The 21,272-nt window shown below is 36.2% G+C and overlaps 1 protein-coding gene across 3 annotated transcripts in view; it reads right to left on the bottom strand.

Moving 5' to 3' along the window:
- The window catches only part of C7H8orf34 (chromosome 7 C8orf34 homolog), a 481,075-nt gene that overhangs the window by 28,567 nt on the left and 431,236 nt on the right, over positions 1-21,272 (bottom strand). For 2 of the 3 annotated variants that reach the window (XM_023222401.1, XM_023222400.2), the window contains exons 11-12: positions 17,737-17,787; positions 6,918-7,011 (exon numbers count right to left, since the gene is read on the bottom strand). In XM_023222401.1, the coding sequence (XP_023078169.1) occupies positions 6,918-7,011; positions 17,737-17,787 (145 nt within the window). The remainder of the gene's footprint in view (positions 1-6,917; positions 7,012-17,736; positions 17,788-21,272) is intronic. The other variant, XM_023222402.1, reaches the window with a different exon arrangement.

The raw sequence follows: 21,272 nt of genomic DNA, 5'->3' as shown, positions 1-21,272 counted from the left end.
ATCAAAAATGCAAAACACTTCTGGTTCCAATAATTTCAGATAAGAGATACTCAGCCTGCACACACATATGAGTTTAAAGACCCTCATAGCTTATGAATATAACATTTATTATGTTAATAATAAATTAAACTGGATTAAGCAGCACTTTCACATCACCATTTATTTATTATAACAGGTTTTTGTAATTATGAACTATTTAGACTTATTTATATCAACACATTTTTATATGAACCATGTTTTTCTCCCCCCTATTTCCTGTTTTCTATGGGAAATTAATACTTTTTTATTTTTGCCAGTAATTTTTTTAATATTCAATTTTTATGTTATTTCAAGTTCAGAGTGCATGTGCACGATGTGCAGGTTTGCTACATAGGTAAATATGTGCCATGGTGGTTTGCTGCATAGGTCTTCCCATCATCTATAGGTATTAAGCCCAGCATCTGTTAGCTATTCTTCCTGATGCTCTCCCTTCCCCTACCCTACTTCGGACAACCCCAGTGTTGTTCCCCTGCATGTGTCCATATGTTCTCATCATTCAGCTCCCACTTATAAGTGAGAACATGTGGTGTTTGGTTTTCTGTGTTTGCGCTGGTTTGCTGAGGATAATGGCCTCCTCCTTCATCCATGTCCCTGCAAAGAATATGATCTTGTTCCTTTTTACGTTTGCCAGTAATTCTTAAAGGTTGACAACATGTTTACCAATTTTTCTTCTAATGTTTGCTTTTTTAATATTTGAAAATCCTTCTGGAATCAATTATTTTTCTACTAAAATATAACCTAGAACAATTTCTTCAGTAAAGATCTATGCGTGGTGACCACTCATACATGGTAGTTTCTCTGGGCACAAGAGTTACTCTCAGCCTTTTGGAAGTATGTAGTTTTAATTGATGAAAATTCTATTGTCTAACTTTTTTTATGCAATCTATGTGCTTTTTCTTGTTGGTTTTTAGATTTTCTTTCTTTGTGATATTCTACATTTTTACAATGTGAATATCAAAGTAAATAGTGTTTGTTATGCTTTCCAATTTGAGAATTAAAACTTTCCATTAATTCTGGAAAGTTTTCAGTCACTGTATATTTCACTATTGCCTTTCTTCTATTTTCTCCTGCGGAGATTGTATTATATACAGCTTATAATGTATATGTATGTTTGTGTATGTATATATATACACATATATATTAAAAGCTGTATCTATAAATGTAAGTACATGTATGTATTTTTATGTATGCATACATACACACATACACACACACACTCATACACACACACACACACATCACATGCCACCTAACCTGAAATCTGAATTTTCCATCTCTATATTTTTTATTGCTTTCTGGCTTTCTATTTTTCATTTGTCTAATTCTATTTTCAGAATTTTTTAATGAGATATTTAAAACATTGATTAAGTTTTTAATTTCAGTAATTGTTTTTTTACTTGGAGAAGTTCTTGATAATCTTCTAAATATCTCTTTGTCTTTTTCCTTACTTTAGAATTCTTTCAGTATATTTCCTTTTCCTTTTATATCTTTAAATATCTTTTTTTTTTTTTTTTTTTTTGAGATGGAGTCTCACTCTGTCACCTAGGCTGGGGTGCAGTGATGCAATCTTGGCTCACTACAACCTCTGTCTCCCAGATTCAAACGATTATCCTGCCTTAGCCTCCCAAGTAGCTGGGATTACAGGCACATGCCACCATGACTGGCTAATTTTTTGTATTTTTAGTAGAGATGAGGTCTCACTTTGTTAGCCAGGAAGGTCTCGATCTCCTGACCTTGTGATCTGCCCACCTCGACCTCCCAAAGTGTTGGGATTACAGACGTAAGCCACCACGCCCGGCCTATATCTTTAAATATCTTAAGCGTACTTTTAATATGATCTCTGTCTGATTGTCTTCTTTTTTTCCATTCTCATCATGCTAATTCTAGTGTTTTTAGCATTTACTGACTGTTGTTTTGCTATAACTTTTCATGTAGCTTGTAATTTGATTGAGAGCTCATCTTCAGCAGGAAGGATATTTAAATCTTTGGGAGTTCTAAATGCCCCAGTTCTTACATTTACATATGAGAGGACCCTGTGAATTTTAATGAAGCTGGCCAATTGTTACTATAACATGGGGTTTCTAACAATACAAATAGTTTAAATGTGAACTCAATAACCAAACTACAGAGCTGAGAGTTTGATTCCCTATGTATAACTTTATATTTTTCACTCAAAGTCTAGTTCCAATAGCAAATTTCATGGCTTGTTCCACAGTTGGAGAGCACAGGTATTTTGTTTCCCTTTTTATACCTGAGGCAGCCCTTGCAGGTGACAAGCTCTATACAGTGTCACCATCTCAATCTCCCTGCCTTAAGGAGACCCAGGGCCAAATCACCTATTGTTACAGACGTTGAGACCTCAGGAAGAACTAGGACCCAAACCCAAGGAGGGCAGTCTTAAATTTTATAACAGCATTAGCTTTCATCTGTAACTATGGCTATTATTTGTTTATTTGGGACATTTGTGTTGTTTTGTTGGTTTGGTTGGTTTGTTTTTTTGTTTGTTTGCTTGTGTGTTTGTAGCTTGTTTACTTGTGTTTTTAAAAATCTAAAATGTAACTAGAGGGTACTGGCTAAATTCATTCTAGATGTTTTATGTCTTGATTTTGTAAGCATTGAACCAACAGTCTGGAGGACCTGTCTGATATGGTTGGGCTCAGTGTCCCCACCCAAATCTCATGTCAAATTTTAATCGTTGTGTGTCAGAAGAGGGGCATGGTGGGAGGTAATTGGATCATGGGTGCAGATAATCCCCCTTGTTGTTCTCATGATAGTGAGTTCTCACGAGATCTGATGGTTTAAAAATGTGTGGCTTTCACTGCTCTCTCTCTCTCCTAAGAAAGTGCTTGCTTCTCCTTCTCCTTCTGCCATGACTGTAAGTTTCCTGAGGCCTCCCCAGACATGGGGAACTGTGAGTCAATTAAACCTCTTTTCTTTACAATTACCTAGTCTCAGGTAGTTTTTTTTTTTTTTTTTTTTTTTTTGAGACGGAGTCTCGCTCTGCCGCCCAGGCTGGAGTGCAGTGGCCGGATCTCAGCTCACTGCAAGCTCCGACTCCTGGGTTCACGCCATTCTCCTGCCTCAGCCTCCCGAGTAGCTGGGACTACAGGCGCCTGCCATGTCGCCCGGCTAGTTTTTTTTGTATTTTTAGTAGAGACGGGGTTTCGCCATGTTAGCCAGGATGGTCTCGATCTCCTGACCTTGTGATCCACCCGTGTCGGCCTCCCAAAGTGCTGGGATTACAGGCTTGAGCCACCGCGCCCGGCCTCAGGTAGTTCTTTATAGCAGTGTGAAAACAGAATAATAGACTGTCTTTCATGTCTTCTCCATGTATATTTCTTCAAATTTCAGCATTCCTTTTGCTCCAACATCACATTTTATACTCAAACTTATTTATAGATGAGGAAAGAAGCCTAGAAAAAGAAGACCCAAAGTTTAACAGTACTATGAAGCTGACTCAGAAAACATAACCCTCTGATTCATTGAACTTTTTCTTCTAGTTATCAACTTTTAGAATAAGCAAATATTACCAGACAAAGTATGAAAAATGCAGAATTCAGAGTCCTAGCCACAGAGATTCTGATTCAGTAGGTCTGAAATAGAGTCCCAGAATATGAGAATTAAACAAGTACCTCGGTAGGTTCAAATATTTGGAATTTGATTTGTTTTGTTTAGTGACTTCAGACCATAATCTGAGAGATTAGAGACAAACACACCCCGGCACAAGTTTTTTCACACTTGAATTTATGCTTTTTAATTAAAAGCAGAGTAAAGAAAAAAATCTATTTAATCAAAGTTTTGCTTATCTTGCTTATAAAAAGTTTATAAAGTTCCCTATTTAATTGTTCACAATATCTTTTCCTAAAGGTGCTCATTTATAAAAATTTATTTGAGTTAAGTCTTATTTTTAAATGATGCAGTAAGAAATATGGACTATCCCTGACATTATTTGGAAGCTTTCTGCCAAGATGATCTTGTCTCAAGAGAAATTAGACAATTCCATAAAATTACCTAGGCATAATTTATAGAAAGCTGAGTCAAGAAACAGGTGTTGTTGAAATGATAAACTTATCATCTTCCTCACTCATAAGTTTCTAGAATATGAGCCTGTAAACTCTAAATCAGATACTGGGCTCATAAAGATTTATGTCATGTATTTCCTTTTCCTGAGAAAGAGGTAGATGATCTACGATTATCTAGCCAGCTGTTCTACAAACCACATGCATTGACTGAAATTATCAGTGGAGATGCCAGTGCTTCAGTGGCTCCAATGCATACATGTCCCAGCACCTGGTTGATGGAAGCCACTCTTATTTGCATCTCTGTGCTAGGAACATGGCTACAATGCTAACTAGCATTCCATTTCCAGATGGCTCCCATTACCACCCAATTATTTTTAACCCTGATTTTATTTCAAGCAATTTACCATTGTCAAGGGTCATCTCCCAGTACAACATTGCTGAGATCAAATATTTTCGGTTCTAGGTTTACAGTTACAAGAGTTCAGGAATGGCCTTTCCTAGAGTGATTGATAGACCATTCAGCAAAATTCATGGATAGACTATAAATCCAATATTAAAATTTTAATAAGAGTATACATAACTTCTATAACAGTTATTCATAGTTACAATAGTTATTTTTGTTTTATTTTTAGTTTCTAACTGTCCTGATAAACAAGTTGGAAAAAACAAATAAATCTATTAATTCATTTGTTCATTCATTTACTAATTCTTCTGATATTTATTGAAGGCTTATTTTGTGTCTCAAATAAGATGAAAGACGGAATGGACTCTTTCACTCAGATAACTTGCACCCTAGTAGAAGAGAAGAAAATTAAAACTTATTGCCAAAATATTGTAAAAATATAAGCAGAAAGGCAGTGCATATTAGGTGACAAGGCAATGCATATTAGGAGAAAGTTCTAGGAATTTGCATATCCTTTACACGATTAGCCTATGTTTTCGACTCTTAATATTGATTGGAGATATATGGATTTAAAGAAAGAAAAAAAGTCTGAAATTGGATATAATATACTATCTTGATGGATTCTTTTCTTGTCTAAGTTTTAGTTCATTATAAAATACAGCACACTCATATAATTAACATGCTCTGCATTCTATAGGATGTTGTTTACCAGTTTTGCCCATTTTGGGCACCTCTTGTAGGATCTAACGGTAAAACTAGCACATTTTCCTATATTGTGTTTATACAATACACACACTCGGTGCTTGAAGGTTTTTTTAACACAAAATTTTTGAAGGCCTCAAAAGAATTCGGTGAAAAATCACTACAGCCAAAGTCTAGAATGAGAGCTTATGTATATTTAAATATGTAGGAAGATGAAGGGATGTGAGTGTGTGTTTATTTTTTCATAAAACTTTTGGGCCACTATTAATACTTTCAGATTTGGGGATTCTTTTCTCTGTATCCCACACTATTATATTTTCTAGACTATTTTACTTAGGAGTCCCTGCATTAAGGGACTTCCAAAATACCTTTGCTTTTGTACTCGCTTAAAGTACACTCTACTTTCTGCGTCTTTATTGGTTATTTTCATTTTTTTAAGAAGGAGTCTTGCTCTGTTGCCAGGCTGGAGTTCCTTGGCATGATCTCGGCTCACTGCAACCTCTACCTCCCAGGTTCAAGCAATTCTCTGGCCTCAGCCTCCCTAGTAGCTGGGACTACAGGAGAGCACCACCACAGCCAGCTAATTTTTGTATTTTTAGTAGTGATGGGGTTTTACCATGTTGGCCAGGATGGTCTCGATCTCTTGACCTGGTGATCTGCCCGCCTTGGTCTCCCAAAGTGCTGGGATTACAGGGGTGAGCCACTGCACCCAGCCTATCAGTTGTTTTCTATAGAAGATGGGTACTGTTTTCCCTGAATAGAATCTATAAAGTACCACTGTGTTTTTTACTCTATTTCTGAATGTGACAGCTGAGTGAACCTTGGCCTCCATCCTCCCCCTCTCACCTGAGCACTCACTCTCAGGCCTGTGCTCCCTCTTACCACATAAGCCTGCAGTATGGTGAAGTGGGATAAGAACATTTTAAAATGGCTTTTAACCTGGAAGTGTAATTTCCTGGATTCCCCAGATGTATGATTACAATGCTACCTATGTAACATATAAGTATTTCTCATGGTTACGGCTCAGAAGAATTATTTATTCATCACATCACACCAATTATCGTGAGGGCTACATTATCACATACAATTGTTATTTCTCTCTGAGGGCTACCACTAGAAAAATAAATATATAAAATTTGATACTAACTTCTCAATCAGATTTCTGGGCCCGTATGTCTTACAATTTCAATAAACCCTGGGAGCATGCACTGAGTCATGGCATTAGTAGAATAATTCATTCCTCATTATTAGTAGAATACGGTGACTTAAACCAAGAGTCATTAGTCTATTTGTCTTCAGTTATCTTACAATAGTAGCTGGTTTTGTGAACTTAGAACAGTGTTTACATATGTAAATATCTTCATTTAACTAATGAGTATAATTTCATATATAATAATCAGCTGATCCTGACATACTTTGAAATTTTGAAAATAATTATAAATTATCACTGATATAATTGCAGACTATTCATAGAAGATTCATATTCCAACTAGACAATCTATGTTGTTCTTCAGGAAGAATAATTACTTTGTTTTCCCAGAAAGTTGGTTTATGAGTCTCTGTACCACGATTAAGATGTTACTGAATGAAGACGTAGACCTGAAGAATAGCTTGTCTTTACCTGTTCTTCCTAGTAGAATCTGGGATTTTTTTTTAATAGAAGTGGTTTATTGCTATGAAAGTGAAATACCTTTATTATGGATTTCCTTCTGGTAAAAGAAATTTGTCAATAAACAATAGTGTCTACTCACGTTTCTCTTGTTCTGCTTCCACTCCTTCACTTTCTGTGTCACTTGGCAAGATCCATGGTTGATGAACTACCTGCAGTTGCTTTAAGGATTCATCCTGCCAAAGAACAAATTTATTTTAGATTAAACTCTGTTTTGATATCGTGAACATTAATATGGGTGATTACTTCAATCTTTATGAACTGCATCTTCAAAAACTATCAGAATAATTTCCTCATTAAAAAAAGGAAAGCTCTAAGTTTAACTTCATTTTCATGTCATAGATGAACTACAAACTCAACTCATTTTTTACATTCTTCTTTTAATAACATTTAGAGTAAATAAATATCTGAACTGTATTCCTCATGAATTAATATTTTTATGGAAATGTTGACACTCATTCTTGGAAACATAATTATGAAATATTCAATATAAAATTGCATAAAACATGCCTCTTTACCATCAAAGTTTCAAATTCCCTTTAATGAGAATGAAGATGAATGGGATTTACAGAACATCTTCAATTTTACTCTCCTAGTATTACTTCACTCACTGCCTCCTTCCTCTTCTCACTTTCTAAAGTTTGTTAACATATTTCTCATATACTTCCTTGCTGCTCCTCCCTTCTGTCACTGAACTAAAGCAGATCCTCATTATCTCCCACCCTGACTGTAGTAATAGCCATCTGGGAAACTTTCCAGGATCATGTATCATATCCTGTCTAATTCTCCCACCAGTCACCTGCCAGAGCACGCTTTTTAAGATGCCATATGATGTAATCACCACCTTGCTTATAATTTTTCAGTGTCTCTATCATTATTCCCTGGGTAAGATTTAAACTCAAAGCCCTGCATGATCCGTACTTGTCTAACATGTTCGATTATACTACTCTCTCAGTCCCACCTTGACCACTCCAGCTATAATTAACTGGTAGCTCTACAATGCATTTCCTTATCTGTCTTAAACATTAACACTCTTCCTGCAAAGCTCTAGGATCACTTCTACTGGAAGTCTTCCCTGATCCTGCAAGGCAGAGTTACTCCTCTATTCCTCTATGTGCCTGTTATACCAATAGAATAATACCATGTAATACTTATATCTTCATCTCTTCCTTCCTCAAAAAGAATAAGAAAGGTCCTTTAGGTCATAAATAATTTTTTTCACCTATGCATTCCTAGCATCTATTATATCCTTTGCACAAAATAGGGACTTACTGGGTAAACATTCATATAGGAGGAAGTAAGGAAGAAAAGAAAGGAGAGGATGAAGGATAAAAAGGAAGGAGAGGGGAAAGATTGTTCTCCTCTTCAACAAAATAACAACTTTAAATTTAGTGAGCCATGACTCAAGAACATGTTTTCAAACATATTTTGAAAATGAAAAACACAAAATCAATACGATCTGTCAGTTCACTCTTTATCTCTCAAATTCACTCATCATCTCTACCCTCTTTCAATTACATTTTTCTCCAGTATGAGATATTATGCTTTATTATTATTCAGACAAATGCTAACAAGGTAAAAATAAAGTTCCACAACCCTTGATATTTAAGAAACATGACACCACCAGTCATTAAATGCCTACTTTGTTTAAAACAGTTCCTTTATGAGATAAATATTCTATCTGCCATGCCTTTCATTTTGATATCAAATTCTGGAGACGTTCAGCCCCAATCTAGAGTTTCAAAACAGCACAATTTTCCAGAAGTTTGGAAGTGGAGTGGTGGGTTGGTTGTGTGATGCACAGGATATATTTCAGGGCAGTAAAACTATTCTGTGTGATATTATCATGGCAAATGCAAGACATTAAGCATTTGTCAAAACTCGTAGAATTTTAAACCACAGCATAAACTTTAATGTAGGCAAATGAAAAAAGTCAATTTGTAAGTTGGGGAATCCCAGAATGAAACGCAATATACCAAGAAAGAAAGAATATAAATGTGTTACACATGTATGAAACAACCTCACCGAAGGGGGAGGAAATAAGTTGCTAACCTAACTAACTTTGAAAATGAGTGGAGTTTGTAAGACCAAAGGCTAAAGGAACTATACAGATGCACTATACTCTAGTTGATAAACTTGCTTTCCAAGGGCGTACAGGTTAATAATTCTGAAACCACTATATATGTACTCTGGAAATGAATAGTAAAGTAAACGGATGATGGGAGGCAGATTTCTCACTGCTGGTGTGGCAATTTACAGATAAGCAGGGAAAGAGGCTAGAATGATCTATGCATAATGTATTAGAGTTGAAGACGTCAGTATGAATTCGTGTTTACCTTACTATATATACAGATGGCTACACATAGAAATGTTGATATACATTTCTTTTTATTTATTTAATTACTTATTTCTGAGACAGAGTCTCACTTTGTTGCCTGGGCTGGAGTGTAGTGGTGAGATGATGACGCACCTCAACCTCCAGGGCCCAAGTGATCCTCCTGCCTCAGTCTCCCAAGTAGCTGAGATTACAGGTGTGAGCAACCATGCATGGCCCATATTCATGTATATGCATATTTTTCTCTGGCAGCTGAGAAGACTTAGAAACAATGACACTCAGTAGCAATTAACACACCTACCACCCCAATCTTGGTTTCAAAAATCATTCTCCAATGAAAGAACCCGGATTTCTGGATAAATGATTGGATCCCCTAGGACTGAGGGAGGAAATGTACAAGATAAGGTGGAACATCTGGTTGCTGAAGAAAAAAAAAAAGCAAGAAAGTACTCGAAAACACACACACACACACACACACACACACAATTATGGAAGTATGTAAGTAAAAAAGATAAGGGACTAACTGAAAAAGCTGTCAGTAGCCAAAGCTAGTACAATTTGAGCAACAAAATAAATAAGCCAGTATTGAGTCATTATCCAAAATATGCTATAAATATCTGTAACTCCATACAGATGAAAATAAATGCTCAAATAAATAAATGAATGGATGAGAATAGGCAAATATGTAGACAGGAGCATTTCAAATAATTTGTGTAGATTCTCTATCCTTAAGGATGTGGAGAAAAACTTCCCACTTTTTAAGTGTGGGCCATATTTAGTGAATTTCTTTCAAACAGTTCAGTAGGGATAGGGAAAGGATAAAAGTAACTTCACAGTGAAGAAACCTGACAAACCTTATCTCCAGCCAGGTGACCAAGGTCAACATAAACAGTAATATGGCATATTGATAGGATGTACCCTTGACAGGATGCGATGAAAACTAAATTTTACCTCCGTGGTCTTCCTCTTAAAAACACATTAACCCAATCTAATTATGAAGAAAATATCACACAAATATCAACGGAGGAACAATCTGCAAAATATCTGAGCTGTGCTCCTGAAAGCCACTGTGATCTTTAAACACAGGGAAAGCTTGGTTGTGAGAAAGGGTCACAACCAAGAAAAGTCTAAGGAGACACAATGACTAAATGTAATGTGGATCCTGGATGCGATCATGGAAGAGAAAATGACAGGGAAAACTGGTGAAAAGCTGCACACAGTACAGATATGGTTACTAATAACGTATCAATACTGGCCTGTTAACTGTCACCAGTGCCCCATACTAACAAAGTACCAGTAATAGTTAAAACTGAGGAAGAGACATAGCAACTCTCTGTATTATCTATCTATTAATTCTGTACATCAAAAACTGTTCTAAAAACATTTATTTTTAAAATCGAAAGTGTGAACCCTAAATATCTGAGATGGTTTCGGTTAATTTAGAAAGTTTATTTTGCCAAAGTTGAGGATGTACACCTGTGACAGCCTCAGGAAGTCCTGGTGACATGTGCCCGAGGTGGTCGGGGAACAGCTTGGTTTTCTACATTTTAGGGAGACATGACACATCAATCAATATATGTAAGAAGTACATTGGTTCCATCCAGAAAAGTGGAGACAGCTCCAGCTTGAAGCAGGGAGGGGCTTCCAGGTCTCAGGTAGGTAAGAGATAAAAAGGTTGTATTCTTTTGAGTTTCTGATAAGGTGTTCCAAAGGAGGCCATCAGATATGCTTCCATTTCAGTGAGCAGCGGGATGGTTTTGAATAGAATGGGAGGCAGGTTTGCCTTGAGCCATTCCCAGTTTGAGTTTTCCCTTTAGATTAGTAATTTGGGGGCCCCCAAATTTTCCTTTTACAAAAGAAAGCAAAACCAAATTTCAAAATAATTTTCTTTTTTTCTTTCTTTTTTTTTTTTTTAAGACGTGTTCTCTATTGTCCAGGCTGGAGTGCAGTGACACAAACAGGGCACACTGCAGCCTCAGATGTCCTGGACTCAAGCCATTCTCCCCTCTCAGCCTCAGGAGTAGCTGGAACTACAGGCATGTGCCACCATGCCTCAATAACTTTTTCTTTTTTTTTCTTTAACTCCTTGTAGAGACAGGGTCTCTCTCGATTGCCCAGACTGGTCTTCAACTCCTGGGCTTAAGCCATCCTCCCACCTCTGCCTCCCAAGGTGCTGGGATTACAGGCGTGAGCCACCATGCCCAGCCTCAAAAGTGATTTTCATTTTAAAAATAAAAGCACAAAGTTTTTAGCATAAGCAGCTCTTTAAAATGGTCTGTTAATTGGATTAAAACGTAAATTCCTATCATATGAGAGATAGGCTCCACAGTGGAAACTCACTGCCCCAGGGGTCAGAAGGCACAGCATTCTGTCCTGGTGAATCCAAGGCATGTAAAATTCTCTTTTGGGATAGAATGGGATAGTTACTGGATTAGATGATCTCTTGTGCTTCCTAAGTAGTATCAATCTAGGTCTAGATACCTTTAGATAATAGAAGGGGAGAGGCACTAGACGGGCTATTGCAGGAAAAGTCAGCAAAAAAAAAAAAAAAAAAAAAAAAAAACAAACAAACAAACAAAAAAAAAACCCTCAATCTTGGAATATACCATTTAGGTATAAACCAGTGTTTATCGTAAGGACTTAACCTGATTTTTAAAAAATTTATTAATTACTAAATTTGGTCTTGCTGAGCTATACCAAAAAAATAGCATAAGTGTAAAAAATTGTGAATTTAAAATTCAATAGCTATGTAGAAGATAACAGAAGTAAAATTTCAGAAGTGTTTATTTAACAGAGAGGGAAATCACACAGCTGCAGTTTTTAAAAAATGGAACACAGTCTCTGATGTTCAAAGAAGAAATATGAAAAATAGACATTTTGGATACATAAGGGAAAATGAAATGCTGAAGTAATTCCTTTAAAACAGAAAAATTTAAAGTGATCATGAAAAAGTGTTTTTAATTTAAAAATATTTTGCTTATTTAGCTTTTGGATTGAAATACTGAAATTTGTTTTCATGAAAAAGATATGAGTAATAAATCAATTGTGTTATTATTTTCCCACAGTAGTTCAGAATATTAAGCAATACTACCGATTGGTTTTCGGTTTTAATGGCTTTATTCCTGAACAGATAAGCAGCATTCAACTGTTCTCTATTTAATGCAAATTGCCTAAAGTACAAATGGAACTTGGTAAAATATGTAGTTTGGGAAGAACTTTAAAATGTTGAATTATTGGAATCATAAAGATAGTACAAATATTACTGTTAATGGATGATTTAAATGTTTTACTTTAGTTTCCCCTGGAATAGAGCTAGTAATATAACACACCTGTTCACTTTATCAGTGCCAACAGGCAGCACTATGTATGCCTAAAACTCAGCCCATAAGGCTACATATAATTCTTTTTGATGGGGTCAAGGAGCTAAAATCTTGAACATTTTAAAATACAAAAGCTGACGCGTCCCTCTTTGCCAACTTATTCAAATATACATTTTCCATAAGAATATTAAAGTGTATCTGAGTGTAGTACAAACTTTTTTATATTCCTAAGAGCAACTTTTTGGGTTACTTTTAGAAGAAATGCTATTCATTCTTTTTCTAAAACACTTTCACCATAATGATAGCAAATGTACAGGGACTAGGAGTGGTGGGAAATAGTGATATTTATCACATGGAAAATGGTTGCTAGCTCTGAATCGATATATTATTCTATCTGCTAACAGAATAAGTGCTTTACAGACTTCAACAGCATTGTTGATCCACATGAAGCGCTTATTTTTAGATTCTCTGAATGCAACCAATCAGTGATTTATCATATGTGGCCCTGAAAGTTCAGTGTATTTCAGGAAAAAAAAATTACTTCTTTCCTTCTTTGCTCAAACTTCTACCATTGGCTACTTTAATTCTGAATCAACTAACTATTTCTTTTCATTTGGTATTAATATGTCATCAATGCACAAAACATCAGTTTCCATCTTTCAAAATGGTTTAATCACTTTAATTTTACTTCTATAACCATGCAATCCCTATAAAATAAGGTTCCCTGAAGCACAGTACATATAAAACAAAGTCATACTCCACTCTGGATACATGTAATGGACTGCTTCCACTGACAAAGAATTAATCCTTCCATTAAAAATCACTTCCATTAAAATGAAATTCTCTTTATATAATGTACACAGGTAAATTTGTAAAGTTCATAAATAACTTTCTTTTTGCATTTGTTAATGAAATGGTTCATACTATCCATGGTGTGTGTGTGTGTGTGTGTGTGTGTGTGTGTGTGGAGATGGGGTTTCACCATATTGCCCAGTCTGGTCTCTAACTCCTGGACTGCAATCTGCCCACCTCAGCCTCCCAAAGTGCTGTAATTACAGGCATGAGCGGGGATTTGTAAGTGAATTATACTTATGAAGCCTATTTATTTTGGGAATTGTAAAAGTTACTTAAGATTAGGAACTATTAGTATAAATTAACAGAATCTGGGAAAATAAAAGAGAGAGAGTAATAACGAAGTTATTAAAATACGATAGGTTGTGAAAAACATTACAAAGTAAATGCAAAATACTTAAATAAATTTATATGACTATTTTGCTATCCTACACTATATATTGGGATTGTACTTCATCTTCTTTTCCAACTCATTCCACTTCGTGGCTTTTCTTTCCAAGGAAATTGTAGTATGAATTTGTAAAAGATTTAGGAAAAAAAAAACAAAAGATGATTGGGTTTATCAATGAAAAACAAGTCATTTTTCGAGCATGCCAGTTATCTGATTTTACAGAAGCTCGGGAACTTTCATTGACTTTAGCTATTTTACAACTATGGAATTTGTAGAAAATGGTAGCAGTGCAAATGCTTTTTGTCCATATAAGTGCAAATCGTGTCCATTGGAATGCAATAGATTGTTATCCTACGGATAGTGATTAAATTTGCCAATTTTTCCAACTATTTATAATGTCATTTCAGCATTCCTTTATGACTATGTAAGTGAGGGTTTAATCCTTCTTTGAACTCATTGGAATGCTTTATTTGTTCCCTCATTAATTTATCAGTTAAATAAATCTTTCGCATGTATCCATTTTATATCTGTCTGAGTGCCATGTTATAACTTTTTTAAAAATTATGATTTAGCATGTCTCTGTTCTTAATGAATGTTAGTGACAAAATAGGATTTTCTTGAAAAAAGATCCTCATTTCCCAGTTTTCTAAGTAAAATAAAACTATGATAATTAATAATAATTATTTAAAATTTAAAAAAGCAAACTTTCATGAATGATAAAAAGTAATTTTTCTCTTATTGATTACAGGGAATAATGTCATACACTCTCCATCAGAAGTAGAATTGAAACTTCTTTATGCCACAGATAGCAGAATACTACACACGAGAAACAAGACAAGCAGGCCAAAACTGGCATTCAAAGTGATTCCAGGATATTGTGATGCACAGAATTGATCCCCTTTCTGGTTCAGATGGCACATCTGGTAAAGCCAACCTCAACAGATTTGAAAAGACCTGTCTGGTGCTTTTAATTCTGTTTGACATCCTGAGAGATTGTGAAGCTGCCACACTGCCAGTAAGTTCGCACTCCCATGCATATTGCCTCTGGCCCTCACCAACTAACTTCCTAAGGGTGTGAGGAACCTCAAATGAAATCACTGACTTCAGTCTAGTTCTTTGTGACTTCTTAATCATTTAAATTGACAATACTTACCTGATGCATATATATTTAAATGACTACATTTCACTAATGATTAATGGATTTTTAACCAGTATACTACGCTGCTTCCCAATTATTCATCTGGGGTGTGTGTGTGTGTGTGTGTGTGTGTATGTTTGTTTCAGAGACAAGATCTTACACTGTCACCCACGCTAGAGTGTAGTGGTGAGATCACAGCTCAATGCAGACTCAAACGCCTGGGATGAAGCAATCCTCCTGCCTCAGTCTCCTGAAGAGCGAGACTACAAGTGTGTGGCTAATCATTTTTTATTTTTTGTAGAGTCAGGATCTCACTATGTTGCCCAGGCTGATTTTGAATTCCTGGCCTCTAGCAATCCTCCTGCCTTAGTCTCCCAAAGTTCTAGGATTATAGGCATGAGCCACCAGCTTGGTCCTGGTAATGTGATATTTTAAATGGATTAACTTCTCTACAAAAATTATGACAATCTAGATTTGGAACTGATTGAATTTGATAAGTTATTTTAAATTATACACTTTTCAAATGAACGTTAATATAATCCAAAAACTAAGATTTCTATGACGTAAAATTATTCCCACCTTGAGTTATCAAGTGTCTTAGATGTAAAAAGCATGTAATATTTTAAAAAATTTAACTATCAGAGCTATTTTGAGGACAAAGAAATGTAGGCAATTATAAAATATTTCATTTTTTATTTGGTCAAAATCACAAATCTTAGTCAAATAATACATTAAAAAATAGAAGATGTTGAATAAAAGCTCCATTTTAGCTTTACTTTTAGAGAAGACCATATCATCTCTGTAGTTTTGATTCAGATCTAAACAAAATTATCTAATTTCATGTGGTTATGATTCTGTCTCATTATAAAACTAGATGAAAAAAAGAGAGTTTGATCTGCAAAGAGTTGTTCAAACTTTAGTAAGAAATGTTAAATATATTAAAAATGTAAACACTATGGTTTATTTGGGTTTCATTGTGTACTAAATAAAAGCAAATGTTTGCTAGCTCAGTTTTAGCCTCAATGCTTCTAACATTTATAAATACTGTTTTTTATTGTTTACCGTTTCTACTTACACGAAGAAAAAAGAAGAAGTGAAATAAAAGCCTGAGTGAGAAAAGACAAAAGACTATCATGTTATGGCTCACATTCTAAACATGTTCTCCATGGAGAAGAGTTTAAGTACATATATATTTTCTAATACATAAATGGATTATCTGTGAGAAAAGCCAACTAGTAGTAAGTTCATAGTTTACTAATTAAGGTCTTAGTTTTACTGTAAAGAATGGTCATCTGTTGGCTTAAGAGAGAGCTAAAATCTCAGTATAAGTCAATAATAGATGAAAATACTGAGTAATACTGAGCCCCTAAGAAAGGTAGTTCACATGTTTTGCAAAATTCAAACTGAAAGCCAGTAATGAACCTCAAAAACTGGAGAGATTTTATGTATTTTATTTCAGACAAAAAATTATTATTGAGAGTAGATGAGTAAGCAAGATATAAATTTATAAATAAAGGTTTTCTCTTTACCTGTTTTATATGAAATTGGAGATTTTTAAACAAAATTGGGAGTTTTCATGATGCACACAGTTACTCCCTAGAAAGAACGTTGGAAAAGACACTTTAGGGCAGAGCTTCTTGGAACTTAGGATGCTTTCGAATCAAATGGAGATCATGTTAGGATGTTGATTTTGATTATTTGGGTCTGGGCTGAGCCCCAAGATTTTGTATTTCTTACAAGCCCCCTGATGATGGCATTGTTGTAGTCAGAAGATCACAGTCTGAGGAACAATAGCCTTTAAGTACTTTAAGTGAAAAGGCACAAATTCTCAACCTTCTTGCCACATTGAGCATTTACACTTGTGTACAACATGTACATTTACATTGCACATTGGTAATTATGAAGAAAATAAGCCTGTTTTTCTTGGACGAGAACTACAAAATTAGAAGAAGATTTATTCAGAAGTTCTATCATCAGCAGGCAGCCCATGTCTTGGCCCAGCACCTCAGTGCTCTCCAGGTGGGAACACGAGGTTAGACCTAGACAGAACATATTACAAGAGGCATCAGCCATCCCTCTCGTGGAGGTGGCCTATCACCTACAGGTCCACTGTTAAGTGGGGAATGCTGAACCAAGAGCTTAGGCAACCACAAAATCCTTGGAGGCGATTCTTAGCATCACCAAACTGTTTCCCAGTTCCCTCCACCTGTAGCGGATTTAGATAGCTAATTTAGTGGCCACGGGGGTCTGTCTTCAGGCCAAGTTTTATGGGCTCTGCCCACTGGTTTCTCTGAGAGTTCCGAAATAGTTTCCCATCAGTCCAAAGTTCCATGACACAGATGACCCTTGGATATCTCCAAAAATAATAAACCCAGAAGTTTAAAAAGTTTTCAAGTGAAATCTAGCATATATTTAATTGTTGGGACAGCCCTTTGCATAATGGCATGTGTGAATATCATCCCCAATGACCATTTGTCCCATGAATGGATCCAGACCTAGTACAGGTTGTTTTTTCAATAAGAACAATGGTTGTGTCTTTTTTTGTGTACACTCCAATGTAAACCACATGATTCTCATTTATTTGAACATCAACAAATGTTTGTGTATAAAAATATATATTAGTACCATGGTTTATGCAGTTTTACTTTCATGTTCAGAATCACTGAACTGATATACAGTATCTTTCTCCCAATTAGAACCAAAAACTATTTTGCTAACATATTATTTATTTTCTGGTTTTTGTGGACATGACCATTGAACATAGACTAGAAACCCTACAGGCAGATGGCGAAAGCCTAAGTGAGTGCTTCATCCTGTATCATAGACTGATTTCAGACTACATTATAAAGCAACCTTAAAACTCACTTCTTCCATGTAGTTTTTCAGTGAGTGTCCTGCTCCACTGGAGGCTTCTCCCTAGAGGTAAAGAGGAAGAGGGTTGAAAAGGTCAGGAGAAGGAAAGAAAAAGAATGAAAGAATCATGGAGAGTGGGATCTGAGAGCAACACCAAGTATTTGCTATTCTCCCACCTTTTCAGTTGATACTTGTGGGATTGTTAGTTTGCCAACTTCTTACTCTTTGAAAAAGATAAGAAATTTTATATTTATTTTATAATTTTCAAGTTTTTGAATATATTTTATTTTAAGTTACGGGATACATGTGCAGGACGTGCAGGTTTGTTACATATTTGTTACATAGGTAAACATATGCCATGGTGGTTTGCTGCACCTATCAACCCATCACCTAGGTATTAAACCCCGCAAGCATTAGCTATTTATCCTGATACTTGCCCTCCCTCCACCACCACAACAGGTCCCAGTGTGTGTTATTCCCCTCCCTGTGTCCATGTGTTCTCATTGTTCAGCTCTCACTTATAAGTGAGAACATGCCGTGTTTGGTTTTCTGTTCCTTTGTTAGTTTGCTGAGGATAATGGTTTCCAGTTCCATCCATGTCCCTGCAAAGGACATGATCTCGTGTGGATCTTAATTCATGTTAACAAATGAGCAGCTAGAGTAACTAACTAAATCTTGGAACAGAATGCTAAACAAATTGTATAACATTTTCTGTTATTAATGTTATAAATATAGTCTTATAATTCGATTAAGGAAAGAAGTCACAAATTCTATATTTTGTAAATGTGTGTGAGGATCTAAAACACGGACTTAAAAATATTTTTTAGATAGAGGACAGACCATTAACCTTTATATCCAGACTTTACATTAAGTCTTTCTTAACCTATTAGTATGTAATTAGTGAATTCTCCATCATCTGTGTCTTTACTAGCACTTCACTGAGCACTAGTAATCACAGATTCAAATCGTTGAAATTTATAAAATCAAATTAAACATATATCCCAAACTCATCTAACATTGGTGATTAAAATTGTCAAACAACTTGGGGCTTTGGATAAGTTATGCTTTTATACTCCATGACGAGAGACATTTGGAAATAAATTCTGAGATATCATGAAATTATAAATTCTAGGACACCGTATGTTTTTAAAAGATAATTAAATAAATGTGCTAAAAGTTTACATTTGTTTCTACAGAATCTTTATAACTTTCCAATGACCGACACATATATAATCTCATTGAGGGCAAGACAACCTCAGGCCAATTTAATACTTAGGGAAACTGAAGCCAAGAGTGGTAGAGTGAAGTGCCCTAAGTCAAGGAGAAAGGAGGAGCATTGTGTGTACTGAATTCTAGTCTGACATTCTTCTTTTTTTTTTTTTCTGAGCTCATTGAAACTTCTGACTCCTGGGTTCAGGTGATTCGCCTGCCTCAGCCTCCAGGATAGCTGGGACTACAGACATGCGCCACCACGCCCAGCTAATTTGTTGTTGTTGTTGTTGTTGTTTTAGTAAAGACAGGGTTTCATCATGTTGTAAAGGATGGTCTCAAACTCCTGACTTCAGGTAATCTGCCTGCCTCAGCCTCCCAGAGTGCTGGAATTACAGGCGTGAGCCACTACGCTCGACCTAGTCTGACGCTCTTCTATGTCACTGAAATACAACAATTTAAAACATACACAATTAAATTCATTTCAGTTTTTTTTTTTAATTGTGATGTATTCTTGTAAGCACTTGGGGAAGACAGAAGGAGGCATGTACGTGTCAAAACAAAAATTGAGCTAGAAATAAAATGCTGGTATTCCCCAAAACTTAGAAATCACAGGTTAAATCACAAAGGTGGTAATATTTCTTCCTAAATCATATTTCTACTGGCAAAACATTAATATGCCATAGTTTAAATGTTTCCAAATGCTTCCAAGCTTGTAGGATTTTCAATGGATAAGATAGTGAGAGATAAGATAGTTCTATTTGCTTAAAGCATGAACTATTGGGAAAAATTAAGTTCATATAAATCCTTCAAGCTGTGAGGAATTTAACTCAAAGCACACAGAGAAGGCTGAGAACTTATTTCAGATAAACGGTTTCTTAGAGGTGAACTTGCCACACTATCTCACCCTCATTTGGACAACTAATCTGGGAGTGCCATGGGCTCTTTCATGACAGAACCAGTCAATCCTCTGTGTGCTAATCATCCTTTCTCCTCTGCCTGGGTGGCTAGGAGTAAGAGAATGTGGCAAATTGCTCAGAGTTACAGATGTGCATTCTGGAGCAGCCAGCCTGGGAGTCTTGCCTGGTTGGCCTTTGCACATTTGAGGGCTAACAGTGAGAGATGCTGGAGAGCAGTTTCTGGGAGCTCACTGAAGAGGGCAATGTGTTTCCTTGGAGCTGGAGTGCGTGGTTTTTCCCATTTGTCTGGACATTTGCAGTGTTCTGCTCAGACCTGGTGATGACCATGGGTTTTCTTAGTGATTGAATATAAATAAAGCAAGCTTCTTGACAGTCTTGCTTCTTTCCTTAGTGTCAGTGTCATATCTGCACTACAGGAAAGGAGAAACCTACACAATACCATTTGTTTCAAGGGCCATATAACCAGTTTAGTCGTAATTGCCATTCAAAAGTCACTGAAATGGGTGACACCAATGAATCAGGAGCATAAAGCAAAAGACTCTCGGAGGGGCTGGTATGGAGGCTCGCGCCTGTAATTACAGCAGTTTGGGAGGCCAAGGCAGGTGGATCACTTGAGGTCAGGAGCACAAGATCAGCCTGTCCAACATGGTGAAACCTCGTCTTTACCAAAAAAATACAAAAATTCGCCAGGTGTGGTGGTGCACTTGTAATCCGAGCTACTTGGGAGGCAGAGGTTGCAGTGAGCCGAGATCGTGCCACTGCACTCCAACCTGGGCGACAGAGCAAGACTCCATCCCAAAAGAAAAAGTAAAAATTTTAAAAAACAAAAACAAAAACACTCTTGGAGGAAAATACAGACGAAACTAACATTTTGAAGAATGCAAGTGTGGCACAAGGCCAAGTGGACATAACAAAGAATAAGGCATCAGGATCTCTGATTCGTAGGGTCAGAAGAGATGGCCCCAGTCAAGAGACTTGATCCAATACGTCTATCTCAGGTTCCCCATTTCCAACACTGCACCAGTGAAATGCCAGCATTCCCTCCTCCCTCTCACTGGGATCACTAATGAAATAAAATCCCCTTCAAAGCACAAAGCTATCAGTTTCAATTGTCCTTTTCTTAATTTTAAAGAACTGGCATTTTAAATATCAAGTCATCCTAGCGACGTAATATTTGGTAATTACCTGGGAATGAATAAAAAATGCCATAATGCGATTTCCTTTGAAAAACAAAGAGGGGGAGAGGATACAAGGAGAGGCAGATGGGGCATGTGAAGGAGAAAAAGGAAAGAACACATGGAAATTATGTCTTAGAAGAGAAAGAAGAAGGAAGGAAAGAAGGAAGGAAGGAAGGAAGGAAGGAAGGAAGGAGAGAAAGAAAGAAAGAAAGAAAGAAAGAAAGAAAGAAAGAAAGAAAGA

Source organism: Piliocolobus tephrosceles, chromosome 7 (genome assembly GCF_002776525.5).
Source record: "Piliocolobus tephrosceles isolate RC106 chromosome 7, ASM277652v3, whole genome shotgun sequence".
NCBI lineage: Eukaryota > Metazoa > Chordata > Mammalia > Primates > Cercopithecidae > Piliocolobus > Piliocolobus tephrosceles.
The sequence above is the reverse complement of the archived record's forward strand: the minus strand, read 5'-3'. Positions and strand labels throughout refer to the sequence as shown.